General features: G+C 47.0%; 1 protein-coding gene across 1 annotated transcript in view; it reads right to left on the bottom strand.

Moving 5' to 3' along the window:
* Positions 1-6,642, bottom strand: part of LOC144682739 (uncharacterized) — a 160,588-nt gene extending 153,946 nt beyond the window's left edge. Inside the window, exon 1 of the mRNA XM_078545381.1 lies at positions 6,047-6,642. Within this exon, the coding sequence (XP_078401507.1) occupies positions 6,047-6,497 (451 nt within the window). The 5' untranslated portion in view covers positions 6,498-6,642. The remainder of the gene's footprint in view (positions 1-6,046) is intronic.
* Positions 6,643-19,084: the final 12,442 nt, after the last annotated feature.

Raw genomic sequence — 19,084 nt, 5'->3', positions numbered from 1 at the left:
TTCTCGTCCTCATTCTCCCGCCTTCTCCCCGTAACCTTTGATCCCCTTACCAATCAAGAATCTATCTATCTCGGTCTTAAATACACTCAATGACCTGGCCTCCACAGCCTTCTATGGCAATGAATTCCATAGATTCACCACTCTCTGGCTAAAGAAGTTTCTCCTCATCTCTGTTCTAAAAGGTCTTCCCTTTACTCTGAGGCTGTGACCTCGGGTCCTAGTCACTCCTACTAATGGAAACATCTTCCCCACGTCCACCCTATCCAGGCCTTTCAGTATTCTGTAAGTTTCAATCAGATCCACCCTCATCCTTCTAAACTCCGTCGAGTATAGACCCAGAGTCCTCAAACATTCCTCATATGTTAAGCCTTTCATTCTTCGGATCGTTCTCGTGAACCTCCTCTGGACCCTCTCCAGAGCCAGCACATCCTCCCTGAGATACGGGGCCCAAAATTGCTCACAATATTCTAAATGTGGTCTGACCAGAGCCTTATAAAGCCTCAGCAGCACATCCTTGCTTTTATATTCATTTATGTTATATCCACTAGTCACCGGCCACCATCCTGAGAAGGACCCCCTTATCCCTACTCTCTGCCTCCTGCCAGACAGCCAATTTTCTATCCATGCTAGTACCTCGCCTCTAACACCATGGGCTCTTATCTTACTGAACAGCCTCCTGTGCGGCATCTTGTCAAAGGCCTTCTGGAAGTCCAAGTAGATAACATCCATTGGCTCTCCTTTGTCTAACCTACTCGTTACCTCCTCAAAGAATTCTAACAGATTTGTCAGGCATGACCTCCCCTTGATGAAATCATGCTGACTTTGCCCGATTATATCATGCACTTCCAAGTATTCTGAAATCTCATCCTTAATAATCGACCCTAAAATCTTACCAACGACCGAGGTCAGGCTAATCGGCCTGTAATTTCCCGTCTTTTGCCTCACTCCCTTCTTAAACAGGGGGGTTACATTACTGATTTTCCAGTCCTCTGGGACCCTCCCTGACTCCAGTGATTCCTGAAAGATCACCACTAACGCCTCCATTATCTCTTCAGCTATCCCCTTCAGAACTCTGGGGTGTAATCCATCTGGTCCAGGTGATTTATCCACCTTCAGACCTTTCAGTTTACCTAGCACCTTCTCCTTGGTAATGGCCACCATACTCACCTCTGCCCCCCCGACTCTCTTGAACTTTGGGGATGTTACTCGTGTCTTCCACCGTGAAGACTGACGCAAAGTACCTATTCAGTTCTGCCGCCATTTCTTTGTTCCCCACCACTACTTCTCCAGCATCATTTTCCAGCGGCCCAATGTCCACTTTTGCCTCTCTCTTACCCTTTATATATCTAAAAAAACTCTTGCAATCTTCTTTTATATTACTGGATAGTTTACCCTCATATTTAATCTTCTCCCTCCTTATTTCTTTTTTAGTTGTCCTCTGTTGATCTTTGTAGGCTTCCCAATCCCCTGGTTTCCCACTGCTCTTCGTCGCATTGTATGCTTTCTCTTTAGCTTTTGTGCTGTCCCTGACTTCCCTTGTAAGCCATGGTTGCCTCGTCCTCCCTTTAGTATGCTTCTTCTTCCTAGGGCTGAATTTTTGCTGTGTCTCCCAAATTACTCCCAGAAACTCCTGCCATTGCTGTTCCACTGTCTTTCCTGCTAGGCTCATCTCACAGTCAATTCTGGCCAGCTCCTCCCTCATGCCTCTGTAGTTGCCTTTATTCAACTGTAATACCGTTACATCTGATTCCAGCTTTTTCCTCTCAAATTGCAGGGTAAATTCTATCATATTATGGTCACTTCCTCCTAAGGGTTCCTTCACCTTAAGCTCCCTTATCAAATCTGCCTCGTTACACATCACTAAATCTAGAATTGCCTGTTCCCTAGTGGGCTCCACCACAAGCTGCTTCAAAAAGCCATCTCGTAGACATTCTACAAATTCTTTTTCTTGGGATCCACTACCTACCTGATTTTCCCAGTCTACCTGCATATTGAAATCCCCCATCATCTCTGTAAGCTTGCCTTTCTTACACGCCTTTTCTATCTCCTGGTGTACCTTGTGCCCCACATCCTGACTACTGTTCGGAAGCCTGTACATAACTCCCATTATGGTTTTTTTAACTTTGCAGTTCCTCAACTCTACCCACACAGATTCTACATCATCTGACCCTACATCATTTCTTGCTATCGATTTAATTTCATTTCTTACTAACAAAGCAACTCCACCCCCTCTGCCAACATGCCTATCTTTTCAACAGGATGTATATCCTTGGATATTTAGCTCCCAGTCCTGATCCCCTTGCAGCCATGTCTCCGTGATGCCCACCACATCATACCTGCCAATTTCAATCTGTGCCACAAGCTCATTTACCTTATTTCGTATATTGCGTGCATTCAGATACACCTTCAGTCCTGTATTCCTTTCTCATTGTCGTCCCTTTATCAGATGTGCTTGAAGTTAGATTCCTAGCCCTTTCCAAAAACTCTGTCCTATTTTGTGTTCTGGGGACTTTAATAGCCTCTCCTGGGCTCTCCCTTCTTTTCAGTTTTAAAGGAAGGAAGGCCATCGATGAAGCAGCTGAAGCTGGTTGGAATAGGAAACTACCCTGAGGAACTCCTGCAGTGATGTACTGGAGCTGAGATGATTGACCTCCAACAACCACAATCATCTTCCTTTGTGCTAGGTATGATTCCAACCAGCAGAGAGTTTTCCCCCTGGTTCCCATTGACTCCAGTTTTTCTAGGGCTCCTTGATGCCACACTCGTTCAAATGCTGCCTTGATGTTAAGGGTAGTCACTCTCACCTCACCTCTGGAGTTCGGCTCTTTTGTCCATGTTTGAACCAAGGTTGTAATGAGGTCAGGAGTTGAGTGGCCCTGGCAGGACCCAAACTGGGCATTAGTGAGTAGGTTATTGCTAAGCAAGTGCCACTTGATAGTACTGTTGATGACCCCTTCCATTACTTTACTGATAATCAAGAGTAGACTGATAATTGGCCGCATTGGATTTGTCCTGCTTTTTGTGTACAGGACATACTTGGGCAATTTACTATATAGCCCAATAGATGCCAGTGTTGTAGCTGTACTGGAACAGCTTGGCTAGGGGCGCGGCAAGTTCTGGAGCACAAGTCTTCAATACTATTGCCGGAATATTGTCAGGGCCCATAGCCTTTGCGGTATCCAGTGCCTTCAGCCATTTCTTGATATCACGTCAAGTGAATCAAAGTGGCTGAAGACTGGCATCTCTGGGGACCTCTGGAGAAGGCCAAGATGGATCATGCACTTGGCACATCTGGCTGAAGATTGTTGAAAATGCGTCAGCCTTATCTTTTGCATTGATGTTCTGGGCTCCCTCATCTTTGAGAATGGGCATATTTGGGGCACCTCCTCCTCTAGTGAGTTGTTTAATTATCCACCAGCATTCACAGCTGGATGTGGCAGGACTGCAGAGCTTAGATCTGATCCATTGGTTGTGGGATCGCTTAGCTCTGTCCATCACTTGCTGCTTATGTTGTTTGGCACACAAGTAGTCCTGTGTTGTAGCTTCACCAGGTTTACACCTCGATTTTTACTTATGCCTGGTGCTGCTCCTGGCATGCCCTCCTGCACTCTTCATTGAACCAGGGTTGATCCCCCAGCTTGGCAGTAATGGCAGAGTGGGGGATATGCCGGGCCATGAGGTTACAGATTATGTTCAAGTACAATTCTGCTGCTCCTGATGGCCCACAGCGCCTTATGGATGCCCAGTCTTGAGATGCTAGATCTGTTCGAAATCTATCCCATTTAGCACGGTGGTGGTGCCACACAACACAATGGAGGGTATCCTCAATGTGAAAGAGGGACTTCGTCTCCACAAAGACTGTGGGGTTGTCACTCCTACCGATATTGTCATGGACAGATGCATCTGTGGCAGACAGGATAAGGTCAAATATGTTTTTCCCTCTTGTTGGTTTCCTGACCACCTGCTGCAGACCCAGTCTAGCAGCTATGACCAGCTCAGTCAGTAGTGGTGCTACCGAGCCACTCTTGGTGATGGACTTTGAAGTCCCCACCCAGAGTACATTCTGCACCCTTGCCACCCTCAGTGCTCCTCCAAGTGGTGTTCACTTGAGGATTCATCAGCTGAGGGAGGGTGGTACGTGGTAATCAGCAGGAGGTTTCCTTGCCCACGTTTGACCCGATGCCATGTGACTTCATGGGGTCCGGAGTCGATGTTGAGGACTCCCAGGGCAACTCCCTCCTGGCTGTATACCGCTGTGCCGCCACCTCTGCTGTTGGTGGGACAGGACATAACCAGAAATGGTGATGGTGTTGTCTGGGACATTATCTCTGGCAACTCGCCAGACCTACGGTTTATCGTAGAAGAGTCTCCTATTTACAAATGAGCGAGAGGCAATGCCATGCACATCTGCAAGCTCTGGTACATCACATATGCCACATTCTTCGTGAAGACCTGATGCCATGTGGAGTTGGAAGATATCCCCTGCCAATGGCTTTGAAGAAGACTGTAGCACTCAATTTCTTGGCCTCTGATTCTTTCCAAGGATCAACAGGGGACCTGTGAGGCATCTCTCAGTCCACAACACGTTGAAGCATAAAGGAGGTCACAGATGCCCTTTACAAGAAGGTCCATTGTTATGTCAGGTTTGCTGTGGACAAAGATAGCCAGGCTGCAAGATTCACCAGCTTTGCCACCATTTTATTTTTAAAAAGAGCGGGGAGAGCAAGGAGTTTTCAATTTAAAAAGTGCGGAGAGCGGGGAGACTTCACTTTAAAAAGATATGATTCCGTGAGGATGACTATGTCAAGTTGTTGCTTGACTAGTCTGTGAGACAGCTCTCCCAATTTTGGCACAAGTTCCCAAATGTTAGTAAGGAGTGCCAGAATTTTCCCGTTGGCAATTTCGGTGCGGGGCCCACTCGCCGACAGGAAAATGATGCAGGATCACGTCGGGAGGAACCCCTGACATCATCCCGGTCCATTTAAATCTTTAGGAAGGCAGGCGGACAGCGAAATCAGCTGTCCGCCCACCGACCTATCAATGGCCAACTGAGGCCATTGACAGGATAATTAAGATCATTAAAGACCCTGCCCGTCCAACCTTAAGGCTGGCGGGCAGGCCAGGAGCCCCAGCGGGCTTCTGATAAATCATGAAACCTCATCCACTGGCGGGATGAAGTTTCATGTTCGTGTTTAAAAACTTTAATAAAGTTTCAGTGCTTCTTATTAACATGTCCCATCTCGTGTGACATTGTCACATGAGGGGGACATGTTAATGATGTTTTTATTTTTTTATTTTTAGAATTTTTTAACCTGTCACTAATCTCCCTGGGAAAGCACTTAGTCTCAGGAAGAAGTGCGCTCTTTTGAGCGCATGCGTGAAAGAGCGCGCTTGACACTTGGGATTCCCTCCCCACCCCCGCACAGGAAGCGCATAGTGCTTCCCGTCGGGCAGGCCGCTGGGTGGGCCTTAATAGGCCTGCCCACTCAAAATGGCCCACCCACCAAGGGTAAAATTCTGCCTGAGGACTTTGCAGGGTCAACAGGGCTGAGATTGATGTTGTGGTTTCTGGTGTCTTGGTCAATCTGTCTGGTTTAATTCCTTTTCTTGAGACTTTGTAGCAGTTTGAATCGGCAGATTTCCTTCATTAAAGGACATTAGTGAACCAGATGGGTTTTTACAACAATCGTCAACGGTCATCATTAGATTTTTAACTCAAGATTTCCACCATCTGCCGTGGCGGGATCCGACCCCATGTCCCCAGAGGATTTGCGCTCTGCCAATACCACTGGGAGATCGCCTCCCCCCCTTATCTGCACTTGTCTAGACCTGTGCCCTATAACAGTCTGTATGAGGTGTCAGCTGTGGCTCAGTTCACAGCACCCTCGCCTTTGAATCTGTGGGTTCATGTCCCACTCCCTGAAAACCAAGAACTGTGATTGTACTCAAAGAGTTGCAATCTGTTACTGTTGATAACTGGAAAGAGTATAACAGTCTGCATCAATGAGAATGTTTCACCCTCTCTTTAGAATATAAGTTGACTTACCTGAGACCAGCGGCTCCAGTGGAGCTGGAGCGTTCGCAGGGCCTTCAATTCTGTCGATCCAGAAGTTACCGGAAGGCAACAGTTTCTGCAGCTCGGTCTTGAGTTTTTGGAGAAATTGTTTGAAAATGTCCTCGCTCGGTGGGTCTCTGACCCCAAACTCAACGATGATGCTCCCTGGTCTTGTTACCCTCAAGAACAGGCCGAAAGCTTCAGCTACTTCTGACAGGACACCATTCATGGAGTGCAATTGTTTCAGTAAGCAAACACTCGCTCCTGCTATCACGATCGGGCAGATGATGCCGCCAACAGTCTTTGCGAAGCGATCGCTGATTCTCAAAGATATGGTCCCACTTCTTAAATTCATTTCAAAGTTAGAATAGGAGTTGTCGCAGAGCCTTGCTCTTGTGGCAGGCGGTGAATCTGGATCGGAACCTGAACCCTCCATCGCCATCTTCGCCCAGTGAAATAATTCAGAAATGTCGGATTTACACTTCGTTCATCTATCACACGAAGAGGTTATTTCGTAACTCAGTTATTCCCAAGCAGGATGTGCGGAAGTGGGGAAGGAATCCCAACTGTCAAGCGCGCTCTTTCACGCATGCGCGCGAAATGCCAATCACAATGTCACACGAGATGGGACATGTTAATAAGAAGCACTGAAACTTTATTAAAGTTTTTAAACACGAACATGAAACTTCATCCCGCCAGTGGATGAGGTGTCATGTATTATCAGAAGCTCGCTGGGGCTCCTCCTTTCCGTAGTGAAAAAGAATGTTCTTATATCACCAAAAATAAACTATGTTCACTAATAATGCAAAACACGATGATTATGCATACACAATCTGCGCAACATCTTGCTGCAAAAGAGCAACTTGTATTTTTAAGGCGTCTCTTTAACGCAGTTAAACATCCGGGGGCACTTTTTTCAATCCGGTTAAACAAAATTTTGCAATCTGTAAAAGGGCGTGTTAAGGCAAATGTGCAAAGTGCTGTAAAGGGAGAGTAATTTGGCAGAGAGGTGAAGGGAATTCTAGAGCTTAAAGACCAAACACCTAAAGGAATGCCAATGGTGGAGCAATTAAAATGAGGGAGAAGTAGCAGATTAGAATTGGAGGAGCGCAGTGATAATTTGGTTGCCAACCCTCCAGGATTGGCTTGAAGTCTCCAGGAATTGTAAATCAATCTCCAGGACACTGCTGTGTACAATCCTGGAGACAGTAAAAAGAGATAGAGAAAAATCATAGAGGCATTAAGAAAGATAGTTTTTAAAAATTTTCTTTGAACATTTCTCTTTACAAGATATAAAAATACTGAAAATGAGGGAGTGGGGTGCAGGGTGGTGGCAAAGGCTGTTTGGCTGACAGTCAAGCATCATCCAATTGGGTAATGAGTCTTTTCACTTTCCATTTGGTGTAGGAAGGCAGTACATCACAAGGATGATGTGTTGTCCAACGAATAGCTGAAGTGTGGAGGCAAGTCATGTGATGAAACCTCCAGGAATACATTTAATCACAGTTGGCAACCCTATGAAGGGTTGAAGGGCTAGAGAAGGCAATGGCAGGGGAAGGGGGTCCTGATCAACTGGTACTCAATACCTGTGATAAAAAGGAGAAAGACTCCAGTGATGACAGCCACAGTGCAGATCAAGGTGCCATGACTGAGAGGGCTGTCCAGGATGAGGAAGAGCAGAGTAGAAATGTGGCACAGAATTTTCCAATCCCATCTGCAGTGGGTTTCATGGCCGACAGGAGCGGAGGATTCAGCAGTGGGCAAAAAGTCGCAAATTTGCCATTGTAAAAACAGGTTGTAATTCTCCTGATACCAGGTTGGTTATCCCACCAAATAGTGGCAGTTCCATTCATTAACATGTCATAAATGCTCATTAAAACAACTGCTAACCAGAATCTTGTCAGTTCTTCCAATCTTGCATCACGCCAGCAAGAATTTACGTTGGCCTCAAATTTGTTTGAAAGGGGGTGGTGTGCATAAGTCTGACCTCAGTTCACTGGTAACTTTGAGGTGAGTGGAACATACATAGCCTACCTGCCATAGCGCTGTGGCAGTCTTGTTGAAATGGATGCCACACTGCTGGGGCTGTAGGGTTGGTCTGCTCCTGCTCTTTGCCTACATTGTCCCAGGGAACACCACTGTGCTGTGGCACTCATGCAGGCCTCCACTTTCAAAAACTGGCATTTCAACTGGGGGTGGGCTGTGAGGCGAGGGTGAGGTTGATGAACACGAGGGGTGCCTTTCTGGGGTTGCCCTCTAACTTCTTGTTGCCGCAAGAGTCTGCATAGAAAGAAAGGAGGAAGACCTCCTTGGGATGAAAGCCACTGAAAGCCAATGGCTTCATTAACACTGTTAAAGAGCTACTCAGAACTCAGTGGCTTCACATCGCTGCATCTCAAGGGTAACACATGGGAATGTAGAATTTGGGAATGCAGGCAATAGTGAAGGAGGCACAGTTGTATCATATATGACATTCCATCAATGAAGGCCTGTCATGTGTTCACCAGATTTGACACTCCTAACAGGCCAAAGGGCAACAACTTATTGACCATGAGCAACTGATTGGTCATTGATATGCTACATCAGAGATTGGAGCACAGAGCTAGGTTGGGTCACTTATCTCACTGAAACTTTAGCATCCCACCCAGCGCTCAAGATGTTACATATCTGCGATGCCATCTTGGTCACCTCGATGTGTGTGCTTATGTCTCAGGGTCAAAGTAGCATCAGCCACCATGCAAGTGGGGCTGGAATTACTCTGGACCCTTACAGTTTCCAAACATGTCAACTTCTGAGCTTCACTTTCCTGCCCCTTGAATCATTAACATCTTCAATGTTTCCTTTCAGAGAGAAGGCAAAAATACATATGGATCCAGAGTTCAATGCTGCCTTTGTCAGGGTCCTAATGCAATGGAGGAGGTGAAGGAGGGAGAGATGATTCCACATGCAGTGCCAGCAGGAGGGACACACTCAAGCGGAGCCAGGGCATGAACAGGAGGGTCAGGAGCAGAGACCCAGACAATGGGGACGACTTGCCGGAACTAGGGTTTATCGTAGAAGAGTCTCCTATTTACAAATGAGCGAGAGGCAATGCCCTGCACGTCTGCGAGCTTTGGTACATCACATATGCCACATTCTTCGTGAAGACCTGATGCCATGTGGAGTTGGAGGGTATCCCCTGCCTGTGACTTTGAAGGTGACCATAGCACTCAATTTCTTGGTCTCTGGGTCTTTCCAAGGATCAACAAGGGACCTGTGCGGCATCTCTCAGTCCGGAACACATCGAGGTCACAGATGCCCTTCACAGGAAGGCCCATCATTATGTCGGGTTTGCTCTGGGCAAAGATAGCTAGGCTGTGAGATTCACCAGCTTCGCCACCATTTTTTTTAAAAAGAGCGCGGAGAGTGGGGAGACTTCATTTTAAAAAGAGCACGGAGGGCGAGGAGATTTCAATTTACAAAGAACGTGGAGAGTGGGGAGACTTCAATTTACAAAGAACGTGGAGAGCGGGGAGACTTCAATTTAAAAAGAGTGCAGAGAGCGGGGAGACTTCAATTTACAAAGAACGTGCAGAGTGGGGAGACTTCAATTTAAAAAGAGCGTGGAGAGCGGGGAGACTTCAATTTAAAAAGAATGTGGAGAACGGGAAGACTTCAATTTACAAAGAGCACAGAGAGCGGGGAGACTTCATTTTAAAAAGAACGCAGAGGGTGGGGAGATTTCACTTTAAAAAGAACATGGAGCGTGGGCAGACTTCAATTTACAAAGAGCAGGGGGACTTCTTTTTAAAAAGAGCGTTGAAAGCTGGGAGACTTCATTTTAAAAAGAGCGCAGAGAGCGGGGAGACTTTGTTTTAAAAAGAGCACAGAGAGCTGGAGGACTTCATTTAAAAAAGAGCGCAGAGGGCGGGGAGATTTCAATTTGAAAAGAATGTGGAGCGCGGGGAGACTTCATCTTAAAAAGAGAGCAGGGAGACTTCATTTTAAAAAGGGTACGGAGAGTGGGGAGACTTCATCTTAAAAAGGGTGCAGAGAGCGGGGAGATTTCAATTTACAAAGAGCATGGAGAGCTGGGGGACTTCATTTTAAAAAGAGCACGGAGGGCGGGAAGATTTCAATTTAAAAAGAACATGGAGCGCAGGAAGACTTCAATTTACAAAGAGCAGGGGGACTTCATTTTAAGAAGAGCGTTGAAAGCTGGGAGACTTCATTTTAAAAAGAGCGCAGAGAGCGGGGAGACTTCGGCCAGAACTTTTACCTTGATGGGCGGGCGGGCCCCACCGGCTCGGCGGTGGGCTGGCAGCCGAACTCCGCCACCGAAACAGGGACTGCTGCCATTTTGAGTGGGCGGGCCAATTAAGGCATGAAAATTAATGCGCACGAAAGAGCTCACATCTCCTTGAGACTAAGTGCTGTCTCAGGGAGATTATTGACAGTATAAAAATCTTTAAAAACAGAAAAATATTAAAACTATTAACATGTCCCCCTCACGTGACAATGTCACACGAGATGGGACATGTTAATAAGAAGCACATTAACTTTATTGAAGTTTTTTAAAACGGACATGAAACCTCAATCCGCCAGTGGATGAGGTTTCACGTATTATCAGAAGCCCGCTGGGGCTCCTGGCCTGCCCACCAACCTTAAGGTTGGACGGGCAGGGCATTTAACTACCTTAATTATCCTGTCAATGGTCTTAATTGGCCATTGACAGGTTGACGGGCGGACAGCTGATTTTGCTGTCCGCCCGCCTTCCTGAATATTTAAATGGACCGGGATGATGTCGGGGGTTCCTCCCAACGTCAACCCGCGTCATTTTCGCGTCGGCGAGCGGGCTCCACCCCCAAATCGCCGACGGGAAAATTCTGCTCTTCGTTTTAAAAAGAGCGTTGAAAGCAGGGAGACTTCATTTTAAAAAGATTGGGGAGACTTCATTTTAAAAAGAGGACAGAGAGCAGGGAGACTTCATTTTTAAAAGAGCGCGGAGAGTGGGGAGACTTCATTTTAAAAAGAGCACGGAGAGTGGGGAGACTTCATGCTCTTTTTAAAATGGAGTCTCTCATTCTCCGTTTCACTTTAAAAAGACCGCAGAGAGCAAGGAGACTGAGCGCGCGAGGACTGAATGCATGCAGTTGTTGAAAGTTGTTGAGTAAGAAAGTCTAAATTTTTATTTTGTACAAACCTAATTTAGGTTGTAGTTTAAAGTTGACATTAAACTGAAATCTACAGTTTAAGTTCTTAGTTGCCAGCCTCAAGCAGGGTTTTTCATGGGTTCCAGTGAAAAGGCAGCTTAATTAAGAACCAGCTGAAACTGGACGCTCATTTAGTGACTCAGCTAGGCCTTTTGTGTCAGGAGCATATGGGGTGGAGGATGTTGCATGCAGCAGTCCCATACAATCGTAGGATGTGTCAGTTCACAGACTCCCAAGATGCCTGCGTCTTTTGCGGCCTTGTGGAGTCTGTGGACCACATGTATGTTGGTTGTTGTAGGCTGCACCCCCTTTTTAGTTTCTTGAGAAACTTTTTACTGTTGTTTTATTTGCACTTCAGTCCCATGCTCCTGAACTACGGGTGCCTGGTGCTGGGAGGGAGGAGGACCTCCTCGTGAACCTGCTCCTGGACCTGGCCAAGTTGACTATTAACAGGCCCAGGCAACAGGCAATCAAGGGGGGGTCATCTGACCTGACTGTCTGCCCCTCTTCCACGGCTATGCTCACAGCCGGGTGTCCCTGGAGAGGGAGCACACAGTGTCCTCCTACACCGTTGAACCTTCCATGCTCAGTGGACACCACAGGGACTGGGGTGTTTTATCGACCACTTTAATCACATTTTGATTTAATGTTGGTAAGTTTCCTTTGCATTTTGTCTTTTATTTTTGCAGTTTCCCTTTAAAGGGCTGCCTTTTACTTTGTCCCTGATTTTGTTAATTTAGCTTATTGAGTGGACTAGAAAGAGTTATAAGTAGCCAACTTAGTGTGACTACAATAGAGTGCCGGAGTTGAACACTTCAGGGAGTTAAGTGGAGGAAGGGAAAGGAGTGTTTGGTTGCTTTTGCCTAAACTTTTTCAGCCTCCAGGAATTGATTCTTGCTCTGCTAGGGGAGAAGAAGCTGGTTAAACGATAAGTGTCTGATAAGTGATTAAGGTTTATTCTATTCCTAAGGCTCAAAATGTTATATTTTGAGTGAGAAGTGACTGGGAGAGGATAAAAGGCATGGATCGAGAGGCCTACCTGTAGTGAGACCAGCGGCGGAGTGATGTCATGAACCACAACATCACACGAGTGCAGGTAAAGCAGCTGATTGGTAAGTAGGATTGGTGAATATTTCTGGTCTTTAAAGTAAAAGTAAGGTCCTTACTTTGTGTTTTCTCTCTCTTTTTCATAAAAATAGCTTGTTAAGTGTGAGATCAAAACTGGGTGATAGGGGGAGGGTCTGGCTGGTTTTCTTGTATTCATCCACGGGATGTGGGCTTCGCTGGCTGGGCCAGCATTTATCGTCCATCCCTAGTTGCTCTTAAGAAGGTGGTGGTGAGGTGCCTTCTTAAACCACTGCAGTACATGTGGTGTAGGTACACCCACAGTGCTGTTAGGAAGGGAGTTCCAGGATTTTGACCCAGCGACAGGGAAGGAATGGCAAAACATTTCCAAGTCAGGATGGTGAGTGACTTGGAGGAGAATTTCCAGGTGGTGGTGTTCCCATGTGTCTGCTGCCCTTGTCCTTCTAGGTGGTAGGAGCCGTGGGTTTGGAAGGTGCTGTCTAAGGAGCCTTGGAGAATTCCTACAGTGCATCTGCTACAAAAGCTACAAAACATCAGTACCTGATATGGTTTGTGGATTAACTGAATTAGGATGTGCTATTTGAGGTAGCTCAAAAGGAGCCCCTTATGTCAAAATTAAGCTGCTGGTAATTTTCAGCTATCTTGCAAATCTAACTGCAAGAAATGGCAAAGTTCTGAAATATCTCTTGTAGCAAAGTGATCACCACAGAAATATCCAACTGGCAAGTTCCAGAAATTCACTTTGCTAAGTAAAAGTGGAACATGCAGAGTGCCATAGGAGTAGGCAGAACTGCTTGTGTACTCTTGTAGAATAGGAGGAATTCCTATCCGGTCAGTTCAGGTTGCATCAATTCAATTGAAATGTCAGCCATCGTAGCACTCTTGCCTCCTTAATTGTAAGTGATTGATTAAAACCCTGCTCCAGAGACATGGGCACATAATCCAGGCTCCAAGCCTGGATAGTTCCAAGCAGCACTGAGGGACAGCTGCATTGTCACACGTACAGTTTTAAGATGAGATGTTGAACCGAGGCCATCTGACTGCTCAGGTAGAAGGTCCCATGGGTTAACTCAAAGAGCAGAGGAATTCTTCTCATATCCTGGCAAACATGTATCCATCAATAAACGTCACTGAAACAGTTTAGTCAGTTATTCACTCCCCCCATCCCCGCAGTACCTTAAAGTTGCATCAAAGTCCTATAACCATTGTAGGACCTGGATTTGCAAACTCTAATTGGACTTCCACCTGCTTTTGGCAGGACTATTTATCCCAGCTGCAAAATTGCAGCAGGCCAGCTGTAAATGGTGCACTGCCATTTTGGGCCACACTTACCCTATTCAGACTGGATGGAGGCTGTTAAATTTGGGTCATGATCACTTAGTTGTTAACTGCTGCTTCTCTCATCCTAACACATCCTTTTGCTTTCTGACTACTTTCGAGTGGGAGGTGGTGCATGGCATAGTTTGTAGCAGGGAAAAGAGCCCCCAATCAGAATGAGGAAAGCCTCTGTCTCATCACTGTAGCTTATTAACATCTTTAGTCAGAAATCACAAGCAAACGGGTTTACTGACTTCACCTTTGAAAGGGCTGAGGAATACTCTGGTACAAAATTTCAACACTCGGAGTCCAGATGCAATATTCAAGTGGTTCCTTTATTCCGCATGCAGGGAGCAAACGCTGGGCAATCCAGGCGCTTCTCTATCGAGGTTCAAATATTTTATATATATTTTTTACTATCAGTTACAACTTAATGGTATTAGTTAGACAAAGGCCATAGCACAATGACCCCCCGGTGGGCTGATAACTGTGTTCTTGTTCAGTAATTGCAGTGCAGAGACTGAGTATTGTCCTTTTGGAGACAGCAAAGAATGTATGTTTGTTCTATACAAAAGGTTTACGGGGGCTGACTGGACCTGGTTCGAGGCTATCAGACAGTGTGAACTGGCCTTCCCCATTTCTTGATCGAGTCTTCCCGTGTCCCCGCATTTCCTAATTGCAAATTTACAGCTGAGCCCTTTGTACAAGTTTTTAGCTTTCACGTAAGGCTGTGATTGTCTGTGTATGCTTTGGTGCCCGAGCCGCTGGTCCTGGCTGGCACTTTGAAATAAATCCAAATTTTCAGCATCTTCAATTCCCCCCTTTTGGGTGCGTAACCGTTAGGTTAAGCTGGCCAATTAATCTGCGTCCGATGGTTCTGTCATGGCTCCAGTGGTACCAGTCCAAGCAAGTTTTACGGGCCATGGCATCACCCGGACCTCTCCCCAAGTTTTTAAGCTTCCTAACGTCCGAGACTCCTGTCTCTCCAGTGGTGCACGGCCACCAAGATGGGAGGCTGGGACCCCACTACATTAATATTGTGTCCTGTTCCAGTTGTTGCTCCTCTAACATTATTTTTGTCCTATGTCTAAGGGCTTTCTTCTTACAGGTACGACATGCTGCAATTCCCCACGCCAATGCTAACACTAGCTGCACTGCGACGAGTATATGAGAGATTATTCAGGGGTGTATATCCACATTCAGCCCCCAGTCCCACACTTGCTCCCACCATGTCAGATCTCTCAAATGCTCTTCCGTATCATTGATTAGCCTTTTAAACACCGCCTGTAACACGTAATACTGTTTCATCACCTTTCGTAATTCACCTTTAATCTTTGTCAGACTTTCGGGAAGGTGGAGAATTGGGGCCTGCTTAGGTTCCTCATACATTCCAGGGTATCATGGAGTGTGTCGGAGGCGTTGACTGAGACCTGACCCCTTTGTTGGATGTACACTATTCGCGTGTGTCCGATAGTAACTGGGAGCCGGGGTTTAAAGCAGAAGTTGGGGGTGGTGATGTTGCAATGTACGCTCCTGTATGTGTATGACTGCTCAGTAGTTGTCACACAGTATTCCCCCTTTCCCTTGTATCCTGAGTGGGTGTGATGGTTTTCTCTGTGGGTAATTTCTAACATACAACCCTCCGTTCGGTTGCACCTGCATTCGTCCAGCCCCCCCAGTTCCAACTGGATGGGGGCAAATCGTGAGGCTACCTTTCCTCCTGCACCCGCTCAGTGATACCCTGTGTATGCCCTCATTCTTGCGTATGGCATGCATGTCTATGGGGTAGTACCGGAGGGAGTCATTGTCTCGGATTAACCCGATGTTCTCCACTTGGTACTGGGGGTACAGGCTCGTGTCTGCTGTGACTGAGGGGATTGCCAATATCATGCCTATCACGTTCATTTGGTTTGTAGTGCACTTCTGAATCGCCGGATACACCCTGGTCATTCCTTTCAATGTACAGGTGTCGATGACGCCTGGGTTCTTGGCCAGTCCCTGTAACCGGGTACTGTTGATCCAGCCCGGTACCTCCCCCTTTTCGATCTGGGCCAGATTGTGTCTTAATTGCCCGATCATCCACTGGCCGTAAGCGTAGCAGAGCTGACTTTTTTGGGTGCTGTCCTCTTGTCGTTCCTCCCTTTCTATTAATTGGTTGGTGGTTTTAGCGTGGGTCTCTATAACGTGTAAGCTTTCCAATAGAGATGCCTCACTCTTGCCCCCTAGGGTCGCTGCCGTTTCACCACCCCTTGCTGCTCTTATAAGCAGCTGCCTCATGATCCCTTTAAGATTCGTGACCTCGGAGTTGATTCCTTGAATGTCAAGAGAGTTTACCAGGGAAGTCCCTGTGTTCACCCCTGTTAGTACATTGTCAATTAACTCCCTCTTCTGGCGGTGGAAAGCAGCATGTCCCCTGAATCTAGTGGCGCCCATGGCGTCGGCCGCCTGATTAATCACAGCCTTACTCAGTAATTTGTATAGTTTTCGCAGGGGCGTTTGGTTACTGCAATACTCAGGCAGTTGTATACCTGCCAGGTTCACAATTACTAGTATAATTTCATGTTTAACGTTATCATACAATAGTTCATCACATACAGAACCAGTCCATTCTGTGGCCCAAGGGTCATGTCTGGGCAAGATAGTCTCTGTGGTGTTGTTGTGTCCTGTGATAGCGGGGTGGTGTCAGTCCGGGGGTCCGACGTTGTATTCAACTCTGCGTGTTTGGGCCTCAAGATCCAATGCCAGGTATCTGTCATTCCCAAGTCCCCCTCCCCGGGACAGTGACCCCAGTTGTTGTTGTCCCGGGGTGTGAAGGTAAATTGCGAAAAATCTCTCACACATTGTATCTAGACCTGTGCCCCCTTCGCACATGTCCAGGGTCCGTCCAAACCATCGCTGATCTGGAAGCATATTGGGCCCTCATTTCTCCATCGGAGTTCCATTACCATATGCGAGCTCTGCCCTAGGCTCTCCCCATCACTCATTCCAACGGATAGTTGCATAAGCCCGGTGCCACACTTGAAGAGCATTGACCTTTCCGTTGTGACATTCACACCTCCTTTCACGCAATATCCATCGCTGACATTCTTGTCATACTGGCCGCTGCTTCACGGTTTACGTTCTGTGTGCCGGTGGCTGCGATAGCCAAGGCCCTGGTAATGATTATCGACACCCGGCTTTTTTCTATCTTGGCATGGAGGTTACCCGGTTATTGTTATTTCTGTAATGAAGCATACTACTGGTGATCACCAGGGGTTAGGTTGTATATAAGAGGCAGCTTTCTCCTTTTCACCCCTCCTTGTGCACAGCCCACGGTGACCCTCCCCGTAGTTGAGGATTCCCCCTTTTGCCTTTCGGATGGCCAGTCCTCCAGATTGGGAATGAATTCTAAACCACTGGGCTAACACAGTATGGACTGCTCGTTGCCCGTTTTCCCCCCACTGCCCGGTAATTCAGTCTTTCTTACTTACATCATACCTTTTCAGTTGCGACCAGTGTTTGCACCTACCTTTTCTCTTCATATCGACGCAGGCACATGAAATACTGGTCAAAATAATTTCGAATGGTCCAGTCCATTTTGGGGCAAAACCTGGTTGGCTAGGGGTGATTTGAACAAACACCATGTTTTCGACCTCAGTCGGTGGTGACAGGGGTCCCCCTTTTGTCCTCTCTTCTAAATCCCTGATAGCCTGTTGGTCCTTCACTTCCTGTTATAATTCCTTTAGCTGTCCATCCAATTGCTTAATATAGTTTTAAATTTTATTTCTGATGGGTCCCATATCCTCGCTTCCGGTGGCTATGCCCTCTGGCAAGCACATAACCCTCCTGGTCATCAACTCATGAGGGGTTAACCCAGTTGTCCTGTTAGGGGTAGCCCTCAGTCCATCAATATGCAGGGTAGCACATCCACCCATCCCCTACCAGTTGCTGTGATTGCCTTTCCAATAGCGTTTTTTAATGTGCGGTTCATATGTTCTACCATTCCTGAGCTTTGTGGATGGTAAGGTACGTGAAATTTCTGTTTTACCCCGAGCAGCTCACATGTCCTTTTCATAATACTGCCCGTAAAATGCGTTCCTTGATCCGATCCTTGATCTGTAAAGGGATTCCCCACCTTGGTACTACTTCAAAAGCGAGGATCTTTGCGACCGTGGCGGCCCTGCAGTCCCTGGCGGGGAAAGCTTCCACCCATCTAGTGAACTGGTCGATTTTGAGCAGACAGTATTTCTTTCCCCTGCTGTTGGGAAGGGGTCCCGTAAAATCTATCTCCCGTGAGTCTTCCCGTGGGCCCTCGGGGTGCGGCTGGTGTGATAGCCTTACTTTGATCAGTTTGCCAGGGTTATGCTGGGTTCAAATTATGCCTCTCTGACAATACTTGGCTAAATCCCTGCCAATGCCAGTCCATCACCAGTTTTGAAGCAGTCTACTGAGCATACTGCCCCTTCCGCTGTGGTCTGGTTCGTGATACAGCTTCAACAGGGTGTATTGTATACAATTCGGGGCCATTGCTAACAACCCTTTCCTCCAAATTCTGTCTTTTCCCAGGTGGCCCCTGCCCTTCTCCATTTTTCCTTCTCCTCGGGATCTGCATCTGTCTGTAATTTCTGCACATTCATCTCCTCTGGGCTATATGCAGCCACCCGGACTATGCGCGGTTCCTCTTTCTCGGCTGCCTTTTTGGCCACTGTGTCTGCCAGCATATTACCCCTTTGTTGCTGGTTTTCCACCTTCCTATGCACCTGTATTTTAATAACTGCTGCCTCTGCGGCACCCAAGCTGCTTCCACTAACTCTCGTACTACCTTCTCATGCCTTATGTGCCCCCCTCCTGAGGTGATGAATCCCCTCCTATTCCATGCTGCCATGTAGTCGTGGACTACCCCAAATGCATACCGGCTGTCAGTATACACATTCACCCTCTTGCCTTTAGCCGCTTTGAGGGCCTCCATAAGGGCAATCAGTTCAGCTACCTGAGGTGTCAGGGTCCCTTCTAATCCCCTTTTTAGGTTGGCCTCTTCATTCTGGTCTACGACTGTCCACCCAATCCGAAATTGCCCGTTTATGAATCTTCTAGATCCATCCACATAGAGGATCAAATCTGGGTTCTCAAGTGGTTCATTTGAGATGCCCCCCTCCACCTCTTGGTCTAATCTCACCTGACACTGGTGCGGTTCCCCTTCAGATATCATTCCTTCTGCTGGATTAACTTTAGTATCCCTTATGATCTGTACTGCCTTATCTTTTGGTAGTAACACAGATTCCCATGCCGCCCGTCTGGAGTCTGACACTGCTTTCAGTTTCCCAGTGTTTAACAACCCCACTAAATATGCTGGGTGTGCAGTATTATTTGTTCAGACATGGTGACAGGTTCGCACACCCGGACTGCCCACGCAGCACAGTCTAGCGCTGCCACTCACCTGGCCAGTCTCTTCATT

Source organism: Cetorhinus maximus, chromosome 1 (assembly GCF_964194155.1).
Source record: "Cetorhinus maximus chromosome 1, sCetMax3.hap1.1, whole genome shotgun sequence".
In the NCBI taxonomy this organism is placed as follows: Eukaryota; Metazoa; Chordata; class Chondrichthyes; order Lamniformes; family Cetorhinidae; genus Cetorhinus; species Cetorhinus maximus.
Note: the sequence above shows the minus strand (reverse complement) of the source record. Positions and strands in the feature narration are given on the sequence as shown.